The 23,311-nt window shown below is 36.8% G+C and overlaps 1 protein-coding gene across 3 annotated transcripts in view; it reads right to left on the bottom strand.

Moving 5' to 3' along the window:
• SNX27 (sorting nexin 27) overlaps nt 1-23,311 on the bottom strand; it is an 85,239-nt gene that overhangs the window by 25,674 nt on the left and 36,254 nt on the right. For all 3 annotated transcript variants that reach the window (XM_069542320.1, XM_069542326.1, XM_069542310.1), the window contains exons 3-6: nt 11,256-11,448; nt 9,630-9,694; nt 7,459-7,563; nt 4,419-4,497 (exon numbers count right to left, since the gene is read on the bottom strand). In XM_069542320.1, coding sequence (XP_069398421.1) covers nt 4,419-4,497; nt 7,459-7,563; nt 9,630-9,694; nt 11,256-11,448 — 442 coding nt within the window. The remainder of the gene's footprint in view (nt 1-4,418; nt 4,498-7,458; nt 7,564-9,629; nt 9,695-11,255; nt 11,449-23,311) is intronic.

The raw sequence follows: 23,311 nt of genomic DNA, 5'->3' as shown, positions 1-23,311 counted from the left end.
ATTTTGAGAGTCTTAATTAGCATAGGGCTTTTTCTTCTTGTTGAGTCAATGACTGCTGCCAGGCCTCCATATCCTTAGGCACCTGGGAATATATTAATCAATGTATTTGGAATATAGATAAGGAAATATAGTAGTTTTTGATGTTAGCAATACTAGACTTTTTGAGTTAATGAATTTCCTCTTTTGTAATAGATCACTGTACTTTGTTATAAATCACTGTGTCCTTGCTATGTAAAAATGTAACTTTATCACTATCTTAAGACTAAATAGATCTTAAGGGGAACATTGGTGAAAGGATTTTCATTTTTTGAGCTGATGTTTGCTGCTAAATCTCCATGCTCCTGGCCCTTATAATGAATATAACTAGCATATAGGAGAAATAAGCATTAACCTTTAAGCATATAGGAGAAATAAGTATTAACCTTTAAGATTAATCATGTTAACCTTGGGTTAAATAAATTCCTTTCTTGATTGTAACTCACTACACCCTCATCCTATAGGAATGCAACTTTATTTGGAGGGTGGTGCCTGGTTTAAGAAAAAACACCCTTGGAAGAAATAAGTTTTTTGGTTATCAGAAAGAAAGGATCATAAAATGTCAGCAGGTCTCACTTATGGCCAGAAGATGATGTAATATGCCTAAGACCTTTTTTTATACATTTATGTGAAGCACCTGATTTTGATAAAGGTCAGGACTGCTGACCCCCGCGTGACTCTGTATTCATCCCTATATGTAACAAAAGGTATATAAGCAAACCCAAAAATGAAGAAATCGGATCAGTTTCCGGAAAAACTGATTCCCCCATGTCGCTTCTTTCTTGCTCCTGTTTTTCTGGCTGAATTCCCATCTGGTGTATGGATGTTATTCCACGTAGACCAAGTTATTCAGCCTCTTTTTCTACACTATCTCTCTCTATATCTGTAATTAAATATGTATTTTTCCAAAGACACCAACACCGTCCCCCCACCTTCGAATCACCCTGGATCCACCGGGGCTGGACCCCGGCAAAAGGCAATGCCAAAGAATGCTCAAACTACCACACAATTGCACTCATCTCACATGCTAGCAAAGTAATGCTCAAAATTCTCCAAGCCAGGCTTCAGCAGTATGTGAACCATGAACTTCCAGATATTCAAGCTGGATTTAGAAAAGGCAGACAAACCAGAGACCAAATTGCCAGCAGCCAGTGGATCATCAAAAAAGTGAGAGAGTTCCAGGAAAACATCTACTTTTGCTTTATTGACTATGTCAAAACCTTTGACTATGTGGATCACAACAAAATGTGGAAAATTCTGAAAGAGATGGGAATTTCAGACCACCTGACCTACCTCCTGAGAAATCTGTATGCAGGTCAAGAAACAACAGTTAGAACTGGACATCGAACAACAGACTGGTTCCAAATCGGCAAAGAAGTACATCAAGGCTCTCTATTGTCACCCTGCTTATTTAACTTATATGCAGAATATATCATGAGAAATGCTGGACTGGATGAAACACAAGCTGGAATCAAGATTTTGCCAGGATAAATATCAATAACCTCAGATATGCAGATACCACCACCCTTATGGCAGAAAGCAAAGAAGATCTAAAGAGCCTCTTGATGAAAGTGAAAGAGGAGAGTGAAAAAGTTGGCTTAAAACTCAACATTCAGAAAACCAAGATCATGGCATCTGGTCCCATCACTTCATGGTAAATAGATGGGGAAACAATGGAAACAGTGTCAGACTTTATTTTGTTGGGCTCCAAAATCACTGCAGATGGTGATTGCAGCCATGAAATTAAAAAACGCTTACTCCCTGGAAGAAAAGCTATGACCAACCTAGACAGCTTATTAAAAAGCAGAGATATTACTTTGCCAACAAAGGTCCATCTAGTCAAAGCTATGGTTTTTCCAGTAGTCATGGATGGATCTGAGAGTTGGACTATAAAGAAAGTTGAGCGCCAAAAAATTGATGCTTTTCAACTGTGGTGGTGGTGAAGACTCTTGAGAGTCCCTTGGACTGCAAGGAGATCCAACCAGTCTATCCTAAAGGAAATCAATCCTAAATATTCATTGGAAGGACTGATTCTGAAACTCCAATCCTTTGGACACCTAATGGAAAGAACTGACTCATTGGAAAAGACCCTGATGCTGGAAAAGATTAAAGGCAGTAGGTGAAGGAGACGACAGAGGATGAGATGGTTGGATGGTATCACCAACTCAATGGGCTTGAGTTTGAGTAAACTCCAGGAGTTGGCGATGGACAGGGAGACCTGGAGTGCTAAAGTTCATGGGGTCGCAAAGAGTCGGACACAACTAAGCAACTGAACTGAATTGAAAAGCTTAGAAAAGAAGGATAAGATTTGAATCCAAGTGTCCTGGTTCCTTAAAATCCTTTGCAACATTTATGTCTGCCTCTTAGACTACAGAGAGTTGAGAAGACAATAAATAATTGAGAAATAGCTGCTTTAGGGGGAATCAAAGTTGTTTTACCTTGACCTGGGATGACAGGGCGATTCAAATCTCCCAAACTCTCTCCCTTTCCAGAATGGGGAAATTCTGATTTATAGATCTGTTGTTTCTGCCCTTACCCCTATATATGTATGATGGGGAAAAACCCATAAACCACTGGAAATCTGTCAATCTTCCAAAACCACTGGAAGTCAGAGGAAGCCTTTTGACTTCCCCGCCTTTGTGGTCTCAATGAAACTGTCCCTAGCTTTTATAAAATAATATGTAAGAGAAAAGCTCTATCACCATGCAATAAAACTTCCTAGAAAAAGGATACCTGTTTACATAGAAACTTAAATACATGCATTAAAACAAAGCCTTTTAATTAGTGTATCTCTTTCTAACTCCTGGAAAGATAAAGCTATTCTTAAAAATCTACAAAAAGAATTCTGGAAATAAAAGCAAAAATAAACAAATGGGATCTAATTAAAATTAAAAGCTTCTGCACAACAAAGGAAAATATAAGCAAGGTGAAAAGACAGCCTTGTGAATGGGAGAAAATAATAGCAGATGAAGCAACTGACAAACAACTAATCTCAAAAATATACAAGCAACTTACGCAGCTCAATTCCAGAAAAATAAACAACCCAATCAAAAAATGGGCCAAAGAACTAAATAGACATTTCTCCAAAGAAGACATACGGATGGCTAACAAACACATGAAAAGATGCTCAACATCACTCATTATTAGAGAAATGCAAATCAAAACCACAATGAGGTACCACTTCACACCAGTCAGAATGGCTGCAATCCAAAAATCTGCAAGCAAGAAATGCTGGAGAGGGTGTGGAGAAAAGGGAACCCTCCTACACTGTTGGTGGGAATGCAAACTAGTACAGCCACTATGGAGAACAGTGTGGAGATTCCTTAAAAAATTGCAAATAGAACTACCTTATGACCCAGCAATCCCACTGCTGGGCATACACACCAAGGAAACCAGAATTGAAAGAGACACATGTACCCCAATGTTCATCGCAGCACTGTTTATAATAGCCAGGACATGGAAACAACCTAGATGTCCATCAGCAGATGAATGGATAAGAAAGCTGTGGTACATATACACAATGGAGTATTACTCAGCCGTTAAAAAGAATTCATTTGAATCAGTTCTGATGAGATGAATGAAACTGGAGCCAATTATACAGAGTGAAGTAAGCCAGAAAGAAAAACACCAATACAGTATACTAACACATATATATGGAATTTAGGAAGATGGCAATGACGACCCTGTATGCAAGACAGGAAAAAAGACACAGATGTGTATAACGGACTTTTGGACTCAGAGGGAGAGGGTGGGATGATTTGGGAGAATGGGAATTCTAACATGTATACTATCATGTAAGAATTGAATCGCCAGTCCATGTCTGACGTACGGTGCAGCATGCTTGGGGCTGGTGCATGGGGATGACCCAGAGAGATGTTGTGGGGAGGGAGGTGGGAGGGGGGGTCATGTTTGGGAATGCATGTAAGAATTAAAGAATTTAAAATTTAAAAAATAAAATAAAATAAAATAAAAATAAAGAATTCTACTCTGAGAAAAGCAAAAAAAAAAAATCTACAAAAAGCATAAAGAACACTAAAACAAGTTGTAGTTAAATAAAATCTCCTCTTTTTAAGGTGGTTTCATTAGAATATATTAATTTTGAATCTCTGATTTTTAAAAATCTCATGAAAATATCTGCTTCAGTGCTGGGTGCAAGTAATCAACACTGACAGAAGAGGAAAAAGGCTATCAGATACCTAGACTTGGGCTTAATGGGATTTGTCCTTTCTGCTTGTTAGAAACAGGTCCAATTAGTGGGACTGCCCCATGTCTTCAGTATCTTCTCTAGGCCAACAGTTTCAATCTGACAGTTTCTGGGAAATTCGGTGCATTAGTATTAGAATAAAATATTCCCAAACTTAATATTAGTCACTGGCACTTACCAAAGGAATGATTGATCACTTCAAATAAGGCAAAGTAATTCACTGTCGTACTGTCCATGCCAACCTTTGCTGCAATTGCCTAAAGTGTAAACGAAACAGATTAGTTTCAGGGAAACTAAGCACAGTTTCATGGGGCTGGGAAAAGATAGGTTGTGTGCATGAGAAGCAGGGAGAAGGAAAGGGCCTGACTATCTTGGCTTCATATAAACGAAATGCATGGTCTACAGCTGCTCTTCTTTGTATGTATGTACACACGCATGCATATACATGCATCAAATAAATTAAAGAGTAAAAGTACCTATCGTATTCGACCCAAATAGCTATGACCTCTCAATACAAATTTTAAAGCTGATTAATAGTCTCTCCTTAAATATCAGCTTTACTCTCTGAAATATAACTTCATCTCATAAGGGTCTTTTTTCACAGCACTTAACTGAAGCAACTTAGCAGCAGCAGCAACAGCAAGACATGTGCTTCACAAGGACAGATTTTAAGAGGAAAATAAATTCTTATAAATATCTAGTCTTACACATTCAGCCTACATTTTAATACAGGCCGTTACCACACAAGATCTACATCTTTAGTTCTTGAGCTTAAAACAGTGGTTACCAATTTTTTTCATACTTCACAAATTATTCTTGTTTACTTTTCAGATAACCCATGTCTCATGTTCAGTACTTCCATTTCCTAAGAATTACTGTCATTCTTATCCACATGAAAAAAGCAAACTGTTGGAACAACAAAGATACTTTGAACAAGTATCAGTCCTTCTCTCTAGAAACCAAGGTCCTAATGTGACAAATAAAAAGAAATTGAAAGATCCATATACAGATAAAAGAAAACCGAAATTACATGTAAACAACAACAAAACACAAAGCAAAAAACACAAACTAGTAGTATCAAAATTCCTTTTCAAGGTCAATCCCAAAATGTATAAATGAGGTGTTAATTAAACAAGAAAAAACTGTTGAGTATTAGTGTCTTGGTAAGCCAAACATAAGTATATCCTTCCTTCTTCCCAGATCTGCTCACGAAGCAGAACTAGAGTCATCCCTGAAGTGAGGCAGAGACTGGAGACTGTAAGAGTTCTGAGTTACAATCCTATACTGCACCAGATAGAAACTGGTATCTTCTCAGGGTCTGGAAAATGGCTTATAGCTAGAAGTCTCAGTAATCGGGTAAGGAGAGAACTGAAAAAAAAATTACACCTTTGTAGAGAAATACTGAAAACAAAACATCAGTAAGCTATATAAAATTAATGTTTTCCTTGTAATCAATCTACCATTTTATAATTTCTGAAATACCTCAGATCTGTATATACCCTTTGCCATGGTATACAGTAAACGTTTGGGGGATAATTTATTTGCTACAAAGTAGAAATAAGCACTAATATCCAGGCATCTGCTAGTCTCTCTTTATCAAATCAAGATTACCAACCAAAGAAAAGGCCTAAAAGAAACAATTATACCCAGCACCCAGATCACGATCTTTAAACACCATTCCTCACTGAAAGGAAACAGGACTCCTTGGGAAAATGGCTGATTCTAGATCTAGCATAGGAAATATACAAAGACGAGCCCTGAGCATCTTGTTGTACCAAAAAGCAAGGATGCTATCATAAACAAATAAGTTGCACCAAAAAACCCCACAGGAGCAGACATGAAGGAGCTTCTAATGACCAAAGACAGAACAATGTGAACACCAAAAAGAGTACTGCTTTTGATTAAATCATACTGAGTATCTAAAAACCCACATAATACTAAAAAAAAAATATCTCATTGGATATCACTGGAATCAATAAGGGCACCATTTCTTTATGCCACGAATTGGCAATAAAAGGGAAGAATTACATATTTATCCCCCCTTCCCTACAAACTGTATTTCAGGATACCAAATAGCCTTAGTTGATAAGGGAACATTCTTATAGAAGAATTCTAGTTAATAAATGTGAAGACATGAGAGAACTGGAAAATCAGCATTTTTGCAACCCTTAATAAAATCACTGGTTACAACAGTAATTATCAGTGAAAAACTCAATGAATTAAAAAAAAAATCAGTGGAGTAAACAATGGAGATATCAAGTTATTACCACCTAAAGCTACTAATTAATCACTAAAAGTGGATAACCAGATATTGTGTTCCTCCTGTTGAGAAGTAATATGAAGTATATAACATAGATTATGAAGTATTCTTAACAGAAAAGCAGAACCTAATCGAGCCTCTAGAGCAAAATTCCATTTATAGAAAATATAAGAAAACAGAAAGACATATTAAATTACATAAATAGGCAAAAGAAACAAATGGGTAAATTCAGAATGTGGAACATTCCACAGGACACAGACCCAATTTCTGCAATAAAGCAAATAATCTGGGGGGAAAAGTTGGGGAAGGGAAGGAAAGGGAGCCGGACCTATATTAAAACAAACATAAAAACCAAATGTCACATGAGGACCTTGTTTAGATCCAGATTTTAACAACCAACTGTAAAGAATCATTTTTAGACAACTGGGAAAACTTGACTATGGATTTGTTATTAGTTAATACCAAGCAAGTAGTTAATTTCTTAGGTTTGATAATAGTTTTGTGATTATATTAAAAAATGTCTGTATTTTTCACAGATGCATACAGAAATGCATATAGGTCCAATAACATGGAATTTGTCTTAAAATATTTAAACAAAGGAAAAGGAAAACTGTATCTATAACACAAATGTGGCAAAATCTTGAGGATTATTAAATATGAGTGATGAGAACATGGAACTTCATGGTACTATTCTATTTTAATGTACATTATAAAGTTTTTACAATTAAAAAGAGGGGGTACTGATCACAACCTATACAACCTAAGATATTTATTGCCTTTCTTTTAAGACAAAGTACTTTCAAGTTAATAATAATTAACATCAACAGTAGCAGCTAATATTTAATACATTTATTACATGCCAGATACTCCAAGCACTTCCTATGTGTTAACTCATTTAATCTATCTCTCTCAGTTTTAAACCAACCAATGTAAGTCTACTTGTTCACGTTGAATTTACCTGATATACTTGGTCTGTAGTACTGTTCTTTTTAACCCTGACTGTAACTGTTGTTCCATCTGGTAATGCTACTCTCAGCTCTACATCGGACACACCATTGTAATTCTGGGGAAAAGACAGAAAAAGAATTAGTTAAAAAAAAATTAACATGTACAATATCATATAAGAAACGAATTGCCAGTCTAGGTTCAATGCAGCATACAGGATGCTTGGGGCTGGTGCACTGGGATGACCCAGAGAGATGGTATGGGGAGGGAGGCAAGAGGGGGGTTCAGGATTGGGAACACGTGTACACCTGTGGCGGATTCATGTTGATGTATGGCAAAACCAATACAGTATTGTAAAGTAAAATAAAGTAAATAAATAAATAAAATTATTTGAAGAATTAAAAAAAAAAATATGTCCCAGTATATCTTCACTCTCCTTGCAACATGCTAAACAACTCCTAAACTTGTGACAGAAAGAAAATTAGTTTCAGTGAAAAGGGGAAAAAAGACACCTTATAAATCAATACATTTACATTTTATATGTCAGTCATTAAGCTGACTTTCGGCTGTAGCAAAAGTTAAGCTTTAAGAGAAACAGGAAGGAAAGAAACACATTAAACCCAGTGTGTTCACATCCAAAACAGAAAACTTGTGTGAAGCACTCTAGGTCAAACACAGATGAGATTTTGGCTTACTGTCAAACATTCAGAACTCACAAATGAGAAAAGAAAACAACTGAAAGCAGAAGTTTCAACAACTATTCTCTGGTTTTAAATGGTCCGGCATGGGCTTCCCTGGTAGCTGCTCAGTGGTGAAGAATCCACCTGCCAATGCAGAAGACACAGGTTTGATCCTGGGTTGGGAAGATTCCCTGGAGGAGGAAATGGCAACCCACTCCAGTATTCTTGCTTGGGAAATCCCATGGATAGTGGAGCCTGGGGGGCTATAGTCCATGGGGTCACAAAGAGTTGGACACAACTTAGCAACTGAACAACAATATCAGACTGGCTCAAGTGGAATTCTAAGTTCCTTTCCAGACTCTGAAATAATCACCACATCTCTGAAAGGAAAAACTGATGAAACTCAGGAATCTGCATTAGTCTGGTACATGTATAATTTTCTTCAAACAAAGAGTAAACAATTCTTATCCTTCTTAATTCAAAAGAAGCCCTTTTCTCTTACTGCTTTTGATAAATTTACAAATTCCTCTAACAAACTGTGACCTTGTAATTTTTACTACAGAGAAACAACTATTTAGGAACAAATCCACTTTTAAAAAAGTAAAATTGCCTAAAATCATCCTAAGCATTACTTTGTTATAAGCCCTTGTCTGCAAGAACTTTCAACCCAGTTGGGAAAATAAAATATATACATATAAAATAATCAGTGAATAACATACTAGTACAATAGCATTGCACAGTCATTTGTCTATTCAGTCACTATTTATTAAGCACCTACACTATGTTTAACATTGTGCTAAGGCACTGGGAATATAGAGATGATCAAGATTTAGCTCTTGTTCTGAAGATCGAATGTACAGCATGGTGATCACAGTTAACAATACTATTTTGTTAAGGGGCAATACTGAAATTTGCTAAGGGGCAGATCAGAAGTGAAGAAAGGAAGGAAGGGAAGATGGAAGGATGGAAGGAAGAAAACAACAAGAAAGAAGGGAGGAAATAGTAATGAGGTGATAAACATGTTAACTTGACTATGGTGATCATTTCACAATTTACACAGATATCAAAACATCAAATCACACACCTAAATATATACAATTCCTATCTGACAATTATATGTCAAAAAGCTGAAAAGAAAATAATTAAGATTTAGCTCTTACCTACATGTAGCTCATACTCTAGTAAAGTAAAATTGTAAAGTGATAACCTGACTATATGTATAAAAAATTAGAGAATGAGATAGCAACAAAGTGATAATTAAGTGGTACTGACTGCAGAAGTTCTTGGTGGAATAGAAAATTAATGACTTGAGCATCAGGGAAGGGGTCAAAGAGAAGGTGGACCTAGCACTAGGACCTGAAGGATAAGCAGAACACGTTAAAAAAGGAAGTTGAAAAATTAGTCATTTGGAGAATTTACGGCAATTCAACCCAGAATCAATAATTTCAATTTTCCCCACAAGAAGCCAAGAGGGAAATAATCACTGTAGTGGGTATTTACCTACCTCATCTGATTCTGACAGAAATTCCTGCATGATGTCACTTTCGCCAATGACTCGTATTGAGCACACTATAGAAAACAAAGAGAGAATCTGGCATGAGGCCCTAAAATTAAGAATATATAGTCAAGAACATATCAAGATTTAAATATAAATCATCAGTAGCAGGCAATGCTGAAGTAGTATGCCATCCATGACACATAGTATTTTAAGGCACAACAAACATTTATACATGAAGTAGAACTGAGGAATAATAGGATGTACAAAGACACAGCTTGCTAAAAACATTAAACATACACAGAGGAAGTCACTCATAAAAGAGAAATAAAAGTTCAGTAAATCCAACTTTGCTGGCTTATGTTAATAAGCCAGAGAATAGAGCAAAAGCACAGACAATTAGGAATGTATCAAACACACAATTAAAATACAAAGAAAATATCTATTTGGCATAGGAGAAGGTCAGTAAGAGAATCATTAACATTTAAAGCCACTTTGGGAAAACAGGGGTAATCAAGTATTAAGCTGAGTACCTCTTCTCATCTCACTAAGTTTAACTTCAAAACAACTACAACTGAAAAAAAGAGAGAGAGAGGAAGGGAAAAGGAAGGAAAGGAAAACAGGCAGGTAGGTAGGTAATCATCTAAGAGAGTCAATTTCCTAACATTCTCATGGGGAAAATAAATTACACTGCTGATTTTACTTCATTTTATTAAAAAGAAAACCTGTACTCTTTTTCATTTCCCAAGGGCTGTGTTTAGAGGCCATTCCACGTTAGAGAAGTTAAAAATAGATAAAGTTTAACTACCTTCTATGGAGGAAATGGTTTTTCTTCAGGGAAAGCTCTCCACCAAAGTTTTTAAAAATTCAACTAGGTCAATTAGTTCTTCTACAAGGACACAGAATTACTAAATACCACATAAGACCATTATTCTATTAAATGAATATTTTAAAGAAAAAATTTGCATGCCTAGCAAATTATATAACTCTATATCAAAGCAAGGTCTCTTCTCTGAGCCACAAACTGAACCATCATATTTAGGAGATCTTTGTCATTTCTCCCTGCCCTTCTAGACAAATGAATGTTTCAGTTTCCACATCCAAAGATTCCTAATGTCTTGTTTGCAAGTTCTGAGATACTAATAACAAGTTAGTTTTAATATTTCTACCTATAACCTGCTAAGAACAAGGGGACTTTAGCTCACTTACAACTCAACAAACCTGTGCAAAAGGAATAAGGAATTTTCAAGTAGGCTATGTCAGTAAACTAAGAATCACTTTCATTAAAATGTCTTAAATACCTAGCTTCCAAATAAATTTAGCGTGTTGAGTGCGTATGTTGTTTGCTGGCAAATAATATAACCCTATAAATAAAGGTCCTTAATGCATAAAAAAATAACTATGCATTTTTCTATTGTTGTTAAGTGTTCAGTGAGTCAATAACATAGGCTATTAACTGCTGTACTGAACAGTTCAGTGTTGGGCTTTAACACTCAGATCAATCAACATCTATAGCCAGAAATGTGACTTTCACTATTGAGTTTCTAGAAACTTAGCTATGCAGCTTAGGAGCCACAACATACTATCTCAACCCGATGTTTACTCAAGATAATAGAGTTTAATAGGCTGGCTTACCTTTTTCTAGATATTCTTCCAGCCCCCGACGTCGGGCATCTAATTGCTGTTCTGATAAAGAGAATGGCCACTTCCCTGGAAGTCGGGGAAATGTAAAGTTGGCAAACTCTCTCTTCAGGTTCTGGTGTAAGATGGCAAACTCCCGGTACCGCTTAGAACACAGCTGCCTCCCTGCCATGTAAACATTGTAGACCTGGTGAGGGGGAAGAACAAAAAAAAAGCCTACTTACTACATATTAAATCACAGAATCACCTAGAGTCAGGCTCAGATTGACACTGGTTAGGTCAGAGAAGGCAATGTCACCCCACTCCAGTACTCTCGCCTGCAAAATCCCATGGACGAAGGAGACTGGTAGACTGCAGTCCATGGGGTCACGAAGAGTCGGACACAACTGAGTGACTTCACTTTCACTTTTCACTTTCATGCACTGGAGAAGGAAATGGCAACCCACTCCAGTGTTCTTGCCTGGAGAATCCCAGGGACAGGGGAGCCTGGTAGGCTGCCATCTATGGGGTTGCAGAGTTGGACATGACTGATGTGACTTAGCAGCAGCAGCAGGTATATTTCTCTATACACTTAACAGAGAATTTATGTTCAAGGTCACCATAAAACAAAATTTACTTTTAATAAACGTGCCAGAAATTGTATGTAAAAAAGACAGATGCTGCCTTCAAGGGGCCCATGATCTTATTTTTGCTATTACAATTAAACTCCAGCACACTGTTTTAAATATCTTTGGAGCCAATTATCCATTTTTATTTTCAGAAAATTAAAAATCATTCAAAGCCAATGTGAATGAACAAGCAAGCAAATTTGGAGAGAGATGTAAAAAGCTAGAATTGATCATAAGGCAAAGTGACTGACATTTGTGTGTGAACCACATTTCCAAAGAAAAGGTCTAAAAAATGATGTAAGCAATACTGGTATTTTTGCTACCAAAAAGATCATTTTTGCCACCAAAAAGATCATTTTTGCCAAAGCTCCTTTTTAAAATCAGATGTCCCTGGTTTTTTTCTTCTCCTTTCCAACATTAAAACAGAGTTAACAAAAAGCTGAAGAATACTCTAAGGACCTCCTCATAATAATAAACAGTTAATAATCCTCATAAAAAAGTAGACAGATTAGGGCCTGGCACATGGTAGGCACTCAGTAAATATTTGATAGAGAAACGAATGTATATATGTGCAATTCTTAGATATGTGTCCTCATAAAGGAAAGTGGTGGGATACATGATCCAAAAACATCAAGTAACTTTGTAGTCTCAGAACATATCAAATTACACAGAGATGGGAAAATTAGCCTCAAATCACACTTACTGGATTAGCAAAAATCACTCACAAATTTAAATGTGCACAAAACAGGTCATCTACTCAGGTAATCAAGACTTAGTCACTGAACACAGAACAGACTGGTGGTTGCCAAGAGAGAAGGGGTTGGGGGAGGGATGGGAGTAGCAGGCTGGGGTTACCAGACGTAAGCTTTTATATACAGAATGGATGAACACCAAGGTCCTACTGTACAGCATAGAGAACTATGTTCAATATCCTATGATAAACCATAATGGAAAAGAATATAAAAAAGAAAGTGTGTATATATATGTATGAATGTATACAAAAAAGTATATATATTCTTTTAAAAGAATATATATATAACTGAATCACTTTGTTGTACAGATACAGTTAACACAATTACTCTAAATCAACTATACTTCAATTTAATAAATAAACAAAGACTTTGTCACTGAGAATGTAAACACCAAAGCATTTCCTTCAGTCTCAAGAAGAATCTTTTCCATGCTTCTATGATTTAAGAAGTATAAATTAAATGTAACAATAATTAGTCATTCAAAACTCCTCTCTCACAGCTCTCCTCCTATGATCCTCCCCTAAGCAAAGCCTCTAACTACTATCAGTGTCCAGGGAATGAATACGATCCTGACCAATGAGTTTTCTTCTTATAATTATCATGCAAATTTGTAACTGATTGTAATGAATCACATGTAATACCAAGTATTTCCATCACTGCCTTCTAAAGACTATGACTACATTTCCCCAATGATGATCACTTGAGTGATCTCAAGTCTAACAAAACATTTCTCAGGGTAGAAAGAACCTTAAAATTTAAGAGGCCTTTGTGACAATTTCAACCCTAAAATTTCAGTTTCTCATAAGGTGAGAACAGTAACATCAAATAGCCTCTCACCACCCACCTCTTCCCACTTAAACGTAAAGTCAAAGGGAACAGAACTATAAATAGGATGCCTGACAGTTCAGTAATACATTCATGCAGGTAGGAATGGCTTCCACAAGAGCTAAACCATTTTTAAATTAGCAGTGCTTAGCAAATGAAAAGCATACAAAAAGATATTACAACAGTGATGCTTTGTTTTTCATTTGTCCTTAAAATTAACCTATGATCCATTAGTATTCATTTCGCTGATTTGGACACACTCGTTTGCAAAGAAAATGACGGATTCCCTGGTGAATCAACTTGTGAAGGTCCATGGTCCATGAGAAATGACCACAGTCTCATTACAAATGAGAATGGTCAGTCAAAAAATATATTTGCCAGACATGAAGGAGATTATCATAAAATAGGGACTAAAGATATAGGCAGGCAGGTAGTACTTCTAGGATCTTTCCATCTTAATGTAAACCCCAGACTGGCTGGCTCATATATGGAATTAGACAGTTTGTCTAGCTTGCGAGAACATGTTGAATTTAACGATCACTGATCACTGTCTTCTCCAACTGACCATATCCTACAAAACTTCAAAAGTTGGAATGTTCAGATTGCAAAGCCAGCTTCCAAGGGTACCAAGTTATTGCCCTCTTGAGATACTCTTTGCTGAGTTCGACCCCAATGAGGGGAAAGGAATGAATTATGAGTGGGGAAAGTGTAAAACTTATCTGATCAGTGATCTGATTTTGTCTCTCTGGATTCTGCAAATAAAAGTTTCAAAATTCAGCTTTGAAATAATTTCTAAATTTCTCTATATGTAAATGTTGAAAATCCATGCCATACCATTTTACTTTATCCTCATGACTTAATTCTGTGGAATGAATGCCAGGAGGTGGTAACTGATAAATTCTCACAAAAGCACAAACTACGTTTACATGTAATCTTTACATTTTTATTTTTTATGTTAATTTTTTTGGCTGCCCTGGGTCTTTTGTGTGCAGCCTTTCTCTAGTTGTGATGCGTGGGTTTCTCACTGCAGCAGCTTCTCTTGTTGCACAGCACAGGCTCTAGAGCACACGGGTTTCAGCAGTTGTGACATGCGGGCTCAGCAGTTGTGGTGCATGGGTTTAGCTGCCTCAGGGTACATGGAATCTTCCCAGACTAGGGATCGAACCTGTGTCCTCTGCATTGGCAGGCAGATTCTTAACCACTGGACCGTCAAGGAAGTCCTCATTTTAATTTTCAAAGGGTATTTCAGTTTTATAAAAAGTCTATCATGCAGAATAAGACTTTTGGCACTCATTTTCTCACATAGTCTCATCCACAATGCTATATATCTTTGTGGTTTATTCCACTGTACATAGCACTTTGTTGTTTTGCATTTTTAAAAAAGTCTGTTCTGTTGACATACATTTAGGTTGTTTCTGGGTTTTAATATTTCTTGGTTTTAGCTATTATGAACAACGCTACTGTGAACATTTGTGCATGTGCCGCCTGTAGTACATACATTAATATAAGAGATTCTCCTGGATACACTCTATGTGAGGAACTTCAGAATTATAAGGTATGTGAATATTCAACCTAAGGAGACAATGCCAACTTATAAGCTAAAGCAGTTACATAAATTTATACTCCTTACACTCCTTTTCAGTAATAATATAAAAAGATCCTCTTAATTTTTGCAAATGGAATGGGTATGAAAAGATTTCTTGCTCTGGTCCTAATTTACAGTTCCAAGATTATTAATGATGTTGATCATCGTCTCTCCATATGTATTTATTGGCCAGCTGCCCAGGGATCAAGGCTCACCCACCAGTGGGCCAACATCAACTGTGGAAAACTCCAGACCCCTCAGCCAGCTGAGTCAGGAACTGGCCGCACTTACCAGCAGTCTGATATCTGACCCAGAACCCTCCCAGGACATGGCCCCACCCACCAGTGGCTAACAGCTTCTGCATTAGGCAAGGCTTGGCAACCAACCCAGTCAGAAGCCAGCCATGCCTGCCAATGTGCCTCACAGTAGTCAGCCTGCCACAACAGAAGGGCTCATGCAGCCCATATAGATGGCACCCCTAAAGCATAAAGGTGTGGAGATCAGAAGCAAGTATGCTGCTGGCCCATAGGCATTTCCTACTTAAGGCCACTTTTCCATGATAAGGAAACATTCCAACCTACCAAATACATAGGAATAAAAACACAGAATTAGGCAAAATTAGGCTACAGAGGAATATGTTCCAAACAAAGGAACAAGACAAAACCCCAGAAAAAGAACTAAGTGAAATGGAGATAAGCAATTTATACAACAAAGATTTCAAGGTAATGATCATAAAAATGTTCAAAGAACTTTGGAGAAGACTAGATGAACACAGTGAGAAGTTAGACTTTTTCTAACAGAGTTAGAAAATATAAAGTAGACCCAAACAGATGAAAAATACAGTAACTAAAATAAAAAATACACTAAAAGGATTCAATAAGAGATTAGATGATACAGAGGAACGAATCAGAAAACTGGAAGACAGAGTAAAGAAAATAACTCAAACTGAACAGAAAAAAGGAAAAATAATTTTTTTTAAATGAGACCTTTAGGACAACATCAAGCATATAACATTCATTTAACAGGGGTCCCAGAAGGAGAAAAGAAATAAAAGGTGCTGAGAGCATATTTGAAGATGTAGTAACTAAAAAATTTCCTAACTTAGGAAAGAAACCAGACATCCAGATCTGGGAAGCACAGTGAGTCCCAAACAGACCAATCCAAAGAGGACCACACCAAGGCACGCGGTCATTAAAACAGCAAAAATTAAAGATAAAGAGAGAATATTAAAAGCAATGAAGGAAAAGCAACTAGTTATGCACAAGGGAACTAACTCCCATCAGGCTATCAGTCGACTTTTCAGCAGAAACCGCAGACCAGTAGGGAGTGACACAATATACTACAGTGATGAAAGGAAAACACCCACAGCCCAGAACACTCTACCTGGAAAGGTATTCTTCAGATTTGAGGGAGAAAATCAAAAAAGGTTTACAGACAAGCAAAAGCTAAAAGCGTTTAGCCCTATGAAACCAACTTTACAAGAAACGCTAAAGGGACTTCTCTATGCAAAAAAGGCCACAACTACAAATAAGAAATTAGCAAAGGGAATATCTCATTGTTAAAGACAAACATACAGTAAAGGTACTTAGTTGATCAGTCAATTATAAAGCTAGTAGGGAGGTTAAAAGACAAAAGTATCAAAATCATCAATATCACAATAAGCAGTTAAGAGATATACACATCAAAAAAGGATGTAAAATATGATGTTAAAAACAATAAACATGGTGAAGAGTAAAAACAGGATTGTTAAAATGCATTCAAAATTAAGGGGTCAGAAACTTAAAACAATCATATAGAGTGGCAGACTGCTATATATAAACTTCATGGTAATCACAAACCAAATGTCTACACAAGATATACATACAAAGAAGACAAAGGAATCCAAACATAATGCTAAAGCCACCGTAAAAGGCAAAAGACAAAGAAAAGAACAAAAAAGGGTCATAGAAACAACCCCAAAACAATTAAAAGGGCACTAAGTACAAATCTATCCAATTGCTTTAAATATAAATTGACTAGGTACTCCAATCAAAAGACACAGAGCTGCTGAATGGATATACAAACAAGAACCATATATATGTTGCCTAAGAGAAATTCACTTCATATCTAAAGACACACAGGCAGAAAAGGAGGGAATGGAAAAAGGTATGCCGTATGAATGAAATGTAAAGAAAGCCAGGGTAACAATAGTTATATCAAACCAAATACACTTTAAAACAAGGTCTGTAATAAGAGATAAAGAAGAAAATTACATAACAATCAATGGATCAATCCAGTAAGATATAACAACTGTAAATATGTATGTACCCAACATGCTGTTGCTGCTGTGTTAGTCGCTCAGTCATGTCCGACTCTTTGACACCTCATGGACTATAGCCCGCCAGGCCCCTCTGTCCATGGAATTCTCCAAGCGAGAATACTGGAGTGGGTTGCCATTCCCTTCTCCAGGGGATCTTCCCAACCCAGGGATCAAACCCAGGTCTCCTGCATTGCAGGCAGATGCTTTACCATCTGAGCCACCAGGGAAGCCCATGCACCCAACACAGGAGCACCTAAATACATAAAGCAAATATTAATAAATATAAAGGGGACAAGTTAGCAGTAACACAATGATAGTACAGGACTTTAACACCACACCTACATCAATGGAGAGATAATCCAAACAGAAAATCAACAATGAGGGATAGTCCCAATATTCCAGTGGTTAAGACTCTGCACTGCCAATGCAGGGGTTGTGGGTTCAATCCCTGGGGGGGAAACTCCACATGCCAAGTGCTATGGCCAAAAAAAAAGAAGAAAATCAATAATTAACACTAGCCTTAAATGACACATCAGACCAGATGGATGGCACGCCAGTCTTCCCTGTCCTTCACCATCTACTGGAGTTTGCTCAAACTCATATCCATTAAGTTGGTGATGCCATCCAACCATCTCATCCTCTGTTACCCCCTTCTCCTCCTGCCTTCAGTCTTTCCTGGCATCAGGGTCTTTTCCAATGAGTCAGCTTTTCCCATCAGGTGGCCAAAGGACTGGAGCTTCAGCTTCAGCATCAGTCCTTCCAATGAATATTCAGGACTGATTTCCTTTAGGATTGACTAGTTTGATCTTCTTGCAGTCCAGGGGACTCTCAAGAGTCCTTTCCAGCACCACAGTTTTAAAGCATCAGTTCTTCAGCACTCAGCTTATTTTATTGTCCAGTTCTCACATCCATACATGACTACTGGAAAAACCATAGCTTTAACTATATGGACCTTTGTAGGCAAAATAATGTGTCTGCTTTTTAATATCCTGTCTAGGTTTATCATTCCCTTTCTTCCAAGGAACAAGTGTCCTTTAATTTCATGACTGCAGTCACCATTCACAGAGATTCTGGAGCTCAAGAAAATAAAGTCTGTCACTATTTCCCCATCTATCTGCCATGGAGTGATGGGACTAGATGCCATGACCTTCATATTTTGAATGTTGAGTTTTAAGACAACTTTGCACTCTCATCAAGAGGCTCTTTAGTTCTTCTTTGCTTTCGGCCATAAAGGTGGTGTCATCTGCATACCTGATATTTCTTCCCACAATCTTGATTCCAACTTGTGCTTCATCCAGCCTGGCATTTCACATGATGTACTCTGCATATAGGTTGAATAAGCAGTGTGACAATATACAGCCTTATCGTATTCCATTCCCAATTTTGAACCAGTCCGTTGTTTCATGTCCAGTTTTAACTGCTGCCTCTTGACCTGCATACAGGTTTCTCAGAAGGCAGGTCAGGTGGTCTGGTATTCCCATCTCTTTAAGAATTTTCCAGTTTGTTGTGATCTACACAGTCAAAGGCTTTCGCATAGTTAATGAAGCAGAAATAGTTGCTTTTTCTGGAATTCTCTAGCTTTTCCTATGATTCAATAGATGTCGGCAATTTGATCTCTGGTTCCTCTGCCTTTTCCAAATCCAGCTTGTACATCTGGAAGTTCTTGGTTCACATACTGTTGAAGCCTAACTTGAAGGATTCTGAGCAGTACTTTGCTAGCAGGTATAATATCCCACCCCAAAGAAGCAAATTATTCATTCTTTTCAAGTGTACACAGAAGTCTTCAGAACAGATCACATACTAGACTACAAAACAAGTCTCATGAAATTTAAGATTGAAATCATATCAAACATCTTTTCTGACCACAGTGCTATGAGACTAGAAATTAATTACAAGAAAAAAATTGCAAAAACCACAAACACATGGAGGCTAAACAATATGCTACTCAACAAACAATGGGTGAAGAAATCAAAGAGGAAATTTAAAAATACATGGAGACAAATGAAAACACAATGATCCAAAACCTATGCAAACAACAAAAGCAGTTCTAAGAGATATTTATAACAATATAAGTCTACTTTAGGAAAACAAGAAAAATCTCCAATAAACAAGTAAACCTACACCTAAAGTTACTAGAAAAACACACAAACAAAACCTAGTTAGTAGAAGGAAAGAGACCATAAAGATCAGAGCAGAAATAAATGAAACAGAGACTAAATAACAACAGAATAGAAAAGACTGGTGAAACTGAGAGCTGTTCCTTTGGCATGACATTTCTAATGTACTGAAAGAAAAAAATCCTCATCCCTGAATTTTACGCCTTTCAAACATAAGGGTGAAATAAAGACTTCTTCAGATCAACAAAAGCTAAGAGACATCACTGCCAGCAGATCTACGCTACAAGAATATTAATGGAATTTCTTCAGGCAGAAGGAATATGATACCAGATGGAAACTGAAACTACAATTACACAAAGGAATGAAAAACACAGAAGTGGAAATATGTGCTTAAATATAAAGAAACTCTTCTCATTTTCAATCTCTTTAATTACTTAAAGCAAAGACAACAACAAAATCTCATAAAATTTATCATACATATAGAAGACAAATGTGTAACAACAGCACAAAGGAGAAAAGGTAGAAATGAAATATACCATTAGTAAATTCTTACACTGAGAAGCAATAATGTATTAAAGATACTATTTATAAAGATGCATACTGTAAACCTAAAACAGCCACTAACAAAATTAGACAAATTATATAGAGATAACATGGTATCATTAAAAATATTCTATTAATTGAAAAGAGCAAAAAAGGAGGACTAAAGAGCAGATGAGATACAGGTAACAAAAAATAAGATGGCAGATTTAATTTTAACTATATCAATAATTACACTAAGGAAGCAGACTACACACTGTAAATAAAAGACCAAGATTGCCAGACTACATAAAAAAGCAAGACACAATTATATGCTATCTCCAGTAAACTAATTTCAAATATAATTATACCAATAGGTTAAAAAGGATGGAAAAGATATCCAATGAAAGCAATAATCAAAAGAAGGCTGAAGTGACTATTAGTGGCTATATGTTAACATTAGAGAAGACTTCAGAACAAAGAACATTACAAGAGAGAATGTTTAAGGGATCAATTCATCAAAACGACATAATGGCTTCATTACACACTAAAAATGGGTAGAGCTGAAGATTATGCTTCAGGTAAACTCACTATAGACCAACCCTCACACTGAACAACCACAAACTCTGGAAAAAAATACAAAACCCAGTTACTTGAGGATTCTGAATAGTACTCTAAAATTGTTGACTGGAGTCAAAACATGAAGCAACTGACAAAGAGTTGGGGAGTTTCCCACTTTGGGGAGTTTTGCTTTCATAGTGGACATCAGTCACAAAGTAGCATAACTTAAGCAACTAAAACTCCAATAGACCTCTTTCTGGCTGGAGGAAAGAGAGACAGGTTCTGGGCAATCACAGATGCCACCAAAATGAGTGGAGATTTACAAAGGAGAGAGAATCAGAGAAAGAGATGCCTTAACTCTGTGAACAAACATCACATACTCCTCAGGCTGATTCCTCCCTAAATGATATACACACAAGATAGACTCAAAAGCAGCACAGCAAAAGCTTAAAGAACTGTAATGAGACTTGTACAACTCACAGAAGCTGACAGCTTACTCAGTTAACTGTCAGGTAAAATAAAGACATCAACATTCCTCAGAGGAATATCACAGAATCCAGAGCCTACACAATTGTAACATTCATAATACCCAGGATACAGTCCAAAATTACTCACTATACAAAGAACTCAGAAGTTATGAGCCATTCTCAAGGAAAACAAAAACACTAAACAGAGGACAAACTCAAAATGACATAAATATTAAAATGTTCAGACATATACTCAATGAATACAAAAATAAAAACACACATATATGTTCAACTGATTTTCAACAATAATGTCAAGACATTTCAATGGGGAAAGAATGGCCTTTTCAACACAACTGTTGAAACAAGATGTCCACATGGGGATGGAGGGGGAAATAACCTTGACCCCTAGATCATACATATAAAACAGTCAACTCAAAATGGATCACAGACCTAAACATAAGAATAAAACTGGGATTTCTCTGGCAGTCCAGTGGTTAAAACTCCACACTTCTAAGTGGGTTTGATCCCTGGTCAGGGAACTAAGATCCTGCGTGTCAAGCATGGCGCAGACAGAAAAAAACAACAAACAAGAAAACCAGGATCCACCCACTTTGGAAAACAATTTGGCATTTCCTCAAAAAGTTCATCATAAAAGTTATCATATAATCCAGCAATTTTACTCCTGAGTATTTCTTTCCAAGAGAAATGAAAACAGGTATCCACACAAAAACTTGTATACACATGCTCAATCCAGCATTATACATAAGAAGCAAAGTGTTAGAAAAAACCCAAATGTCCATCAACTGAACAACAGATAAGTTAAATGTGGTACATTCATAAAGTGGAATGCCATTTGGTTGATACATGCTACAACATGGATAAACCTTGAAAACACACATGGCTTCATTTATATGAAACATCCAGAATGGGCAAATCTACAGAGATAGAAAGCAGATGTCTAGCACTAGCCGGGATAGGAGGTTTGAAGAGTGACAGCGAAAGGGTACCAAGTTTCTTTCTGAGAGGATGAAAATGTTCTGAAATTGTGGTGATAGCTGCACAATGCTAAGCATACCAAGAACCACTGAACTGTATACTTTAAATGGGTGAATTTGTGATATGTGACTCAAACCTCAAAATAAAGTAATTGCAAAAACAGAAAGGCAAAACTATAAAACTTTCTTAAGAAAACATAAAAGATTTGCATCCTTGGAGCAGGCAGATTTCTTAGAACACAAAAAAGGAATATCCGTAATAGAAAGAAATTGACAAACTAGACTTCATCAGACTTTATAGCTTTTTTTTTTTTTCAAAGGCAGGTAAAAATAAAATAAAAAGGCAAGCCACAGACTGAGAGAAATATTTTACAAGGCTTCTGATAGAAGACATATACAAAATATATAAAGAACTCTTACACAAAATAACAAGACAAACAGCCCAATTTTTTAAATGGACATGAGTGGAACAGCTACGTCAACAATGAACATATAAGAAAAGCCAGTAAGCACATGAAAATACACTCACCATGAGTCATTAGGCAAATGCAAATAAAAATCAGACTAAGCTACCATTGTACTCAGAATGACGAGAATTTAAAAACTGAAAATGTGAAGTGTTCAAGAGGTTATGGAGCAACTGGAACACTCCACTACAGATGAGGAAAAAAAAATAGTACAGCCTCTTTGAAAAACAGTTTATAAGGTTACTTACACTTAGCATTTGACCCTGCAATTCCATTTCTAGCTATATATATATATAGCTATATATATATAGCTTTCATTTCAAGGGAAATGAAAACATAAATCTACATAAAACCTGTACATTAATGTTATTTCACGGCAGCTTCAGTAATAATAGCCCAAACTGGAAACAACACAAATGGGCAACAACAAGTGGATGGATAAATAAATTGTAACAAATTCATCCAATGGAATACTATCAGTAATTAAATGCAATAATGTATTGGTCTATGCAACCTACATGCATCAGTCTTAGAAGAACTACACTAAGCGAACAAACCTACACATGAAAGACTATATACTGTATGGTTTCATTTATTTTCAGTTCGGTTCAGTTTAGTAGCTCAGTCGTGTCCGACTCTTTGCGACCCATGAACCGCAGGACGCCAGGCCTTCCTGGCCTTCACCAACTCCCAGAGTCCACCCAAACCTACATCCACTGTGTCGGTGATGCCATCCAACCATCTCATCCTCTGTTGTCCCCTTCTCCTCCTGCCCTCAATCTTTCCCAGCATCAGGTTTTTGCAATTGAGTCAGCTCTTTGCATCAGGTGGCCAAAGTACTGGAGTTTCAGCTTC

Source organism: Ovis canadensis, chromosome 1 (assembly GCF_042477335.2).
Source record: "Ovis canadensis isolate MfBH-ARS-UI-01 breed Bighorn chromosome 1, ARS-UI_OviCan_v2, whole genome shotgun sequence".
Taxonomy (NCBI): domain Eukaryota; kingdom Metazoa; phylum Chordata; class Mammalia; order Artiodactyla; family Bovidae; genus Ovis; species Ovis canadensis.
This window is presented reverse-complemented; position numbering and strand designations above follow the sequence as displayed.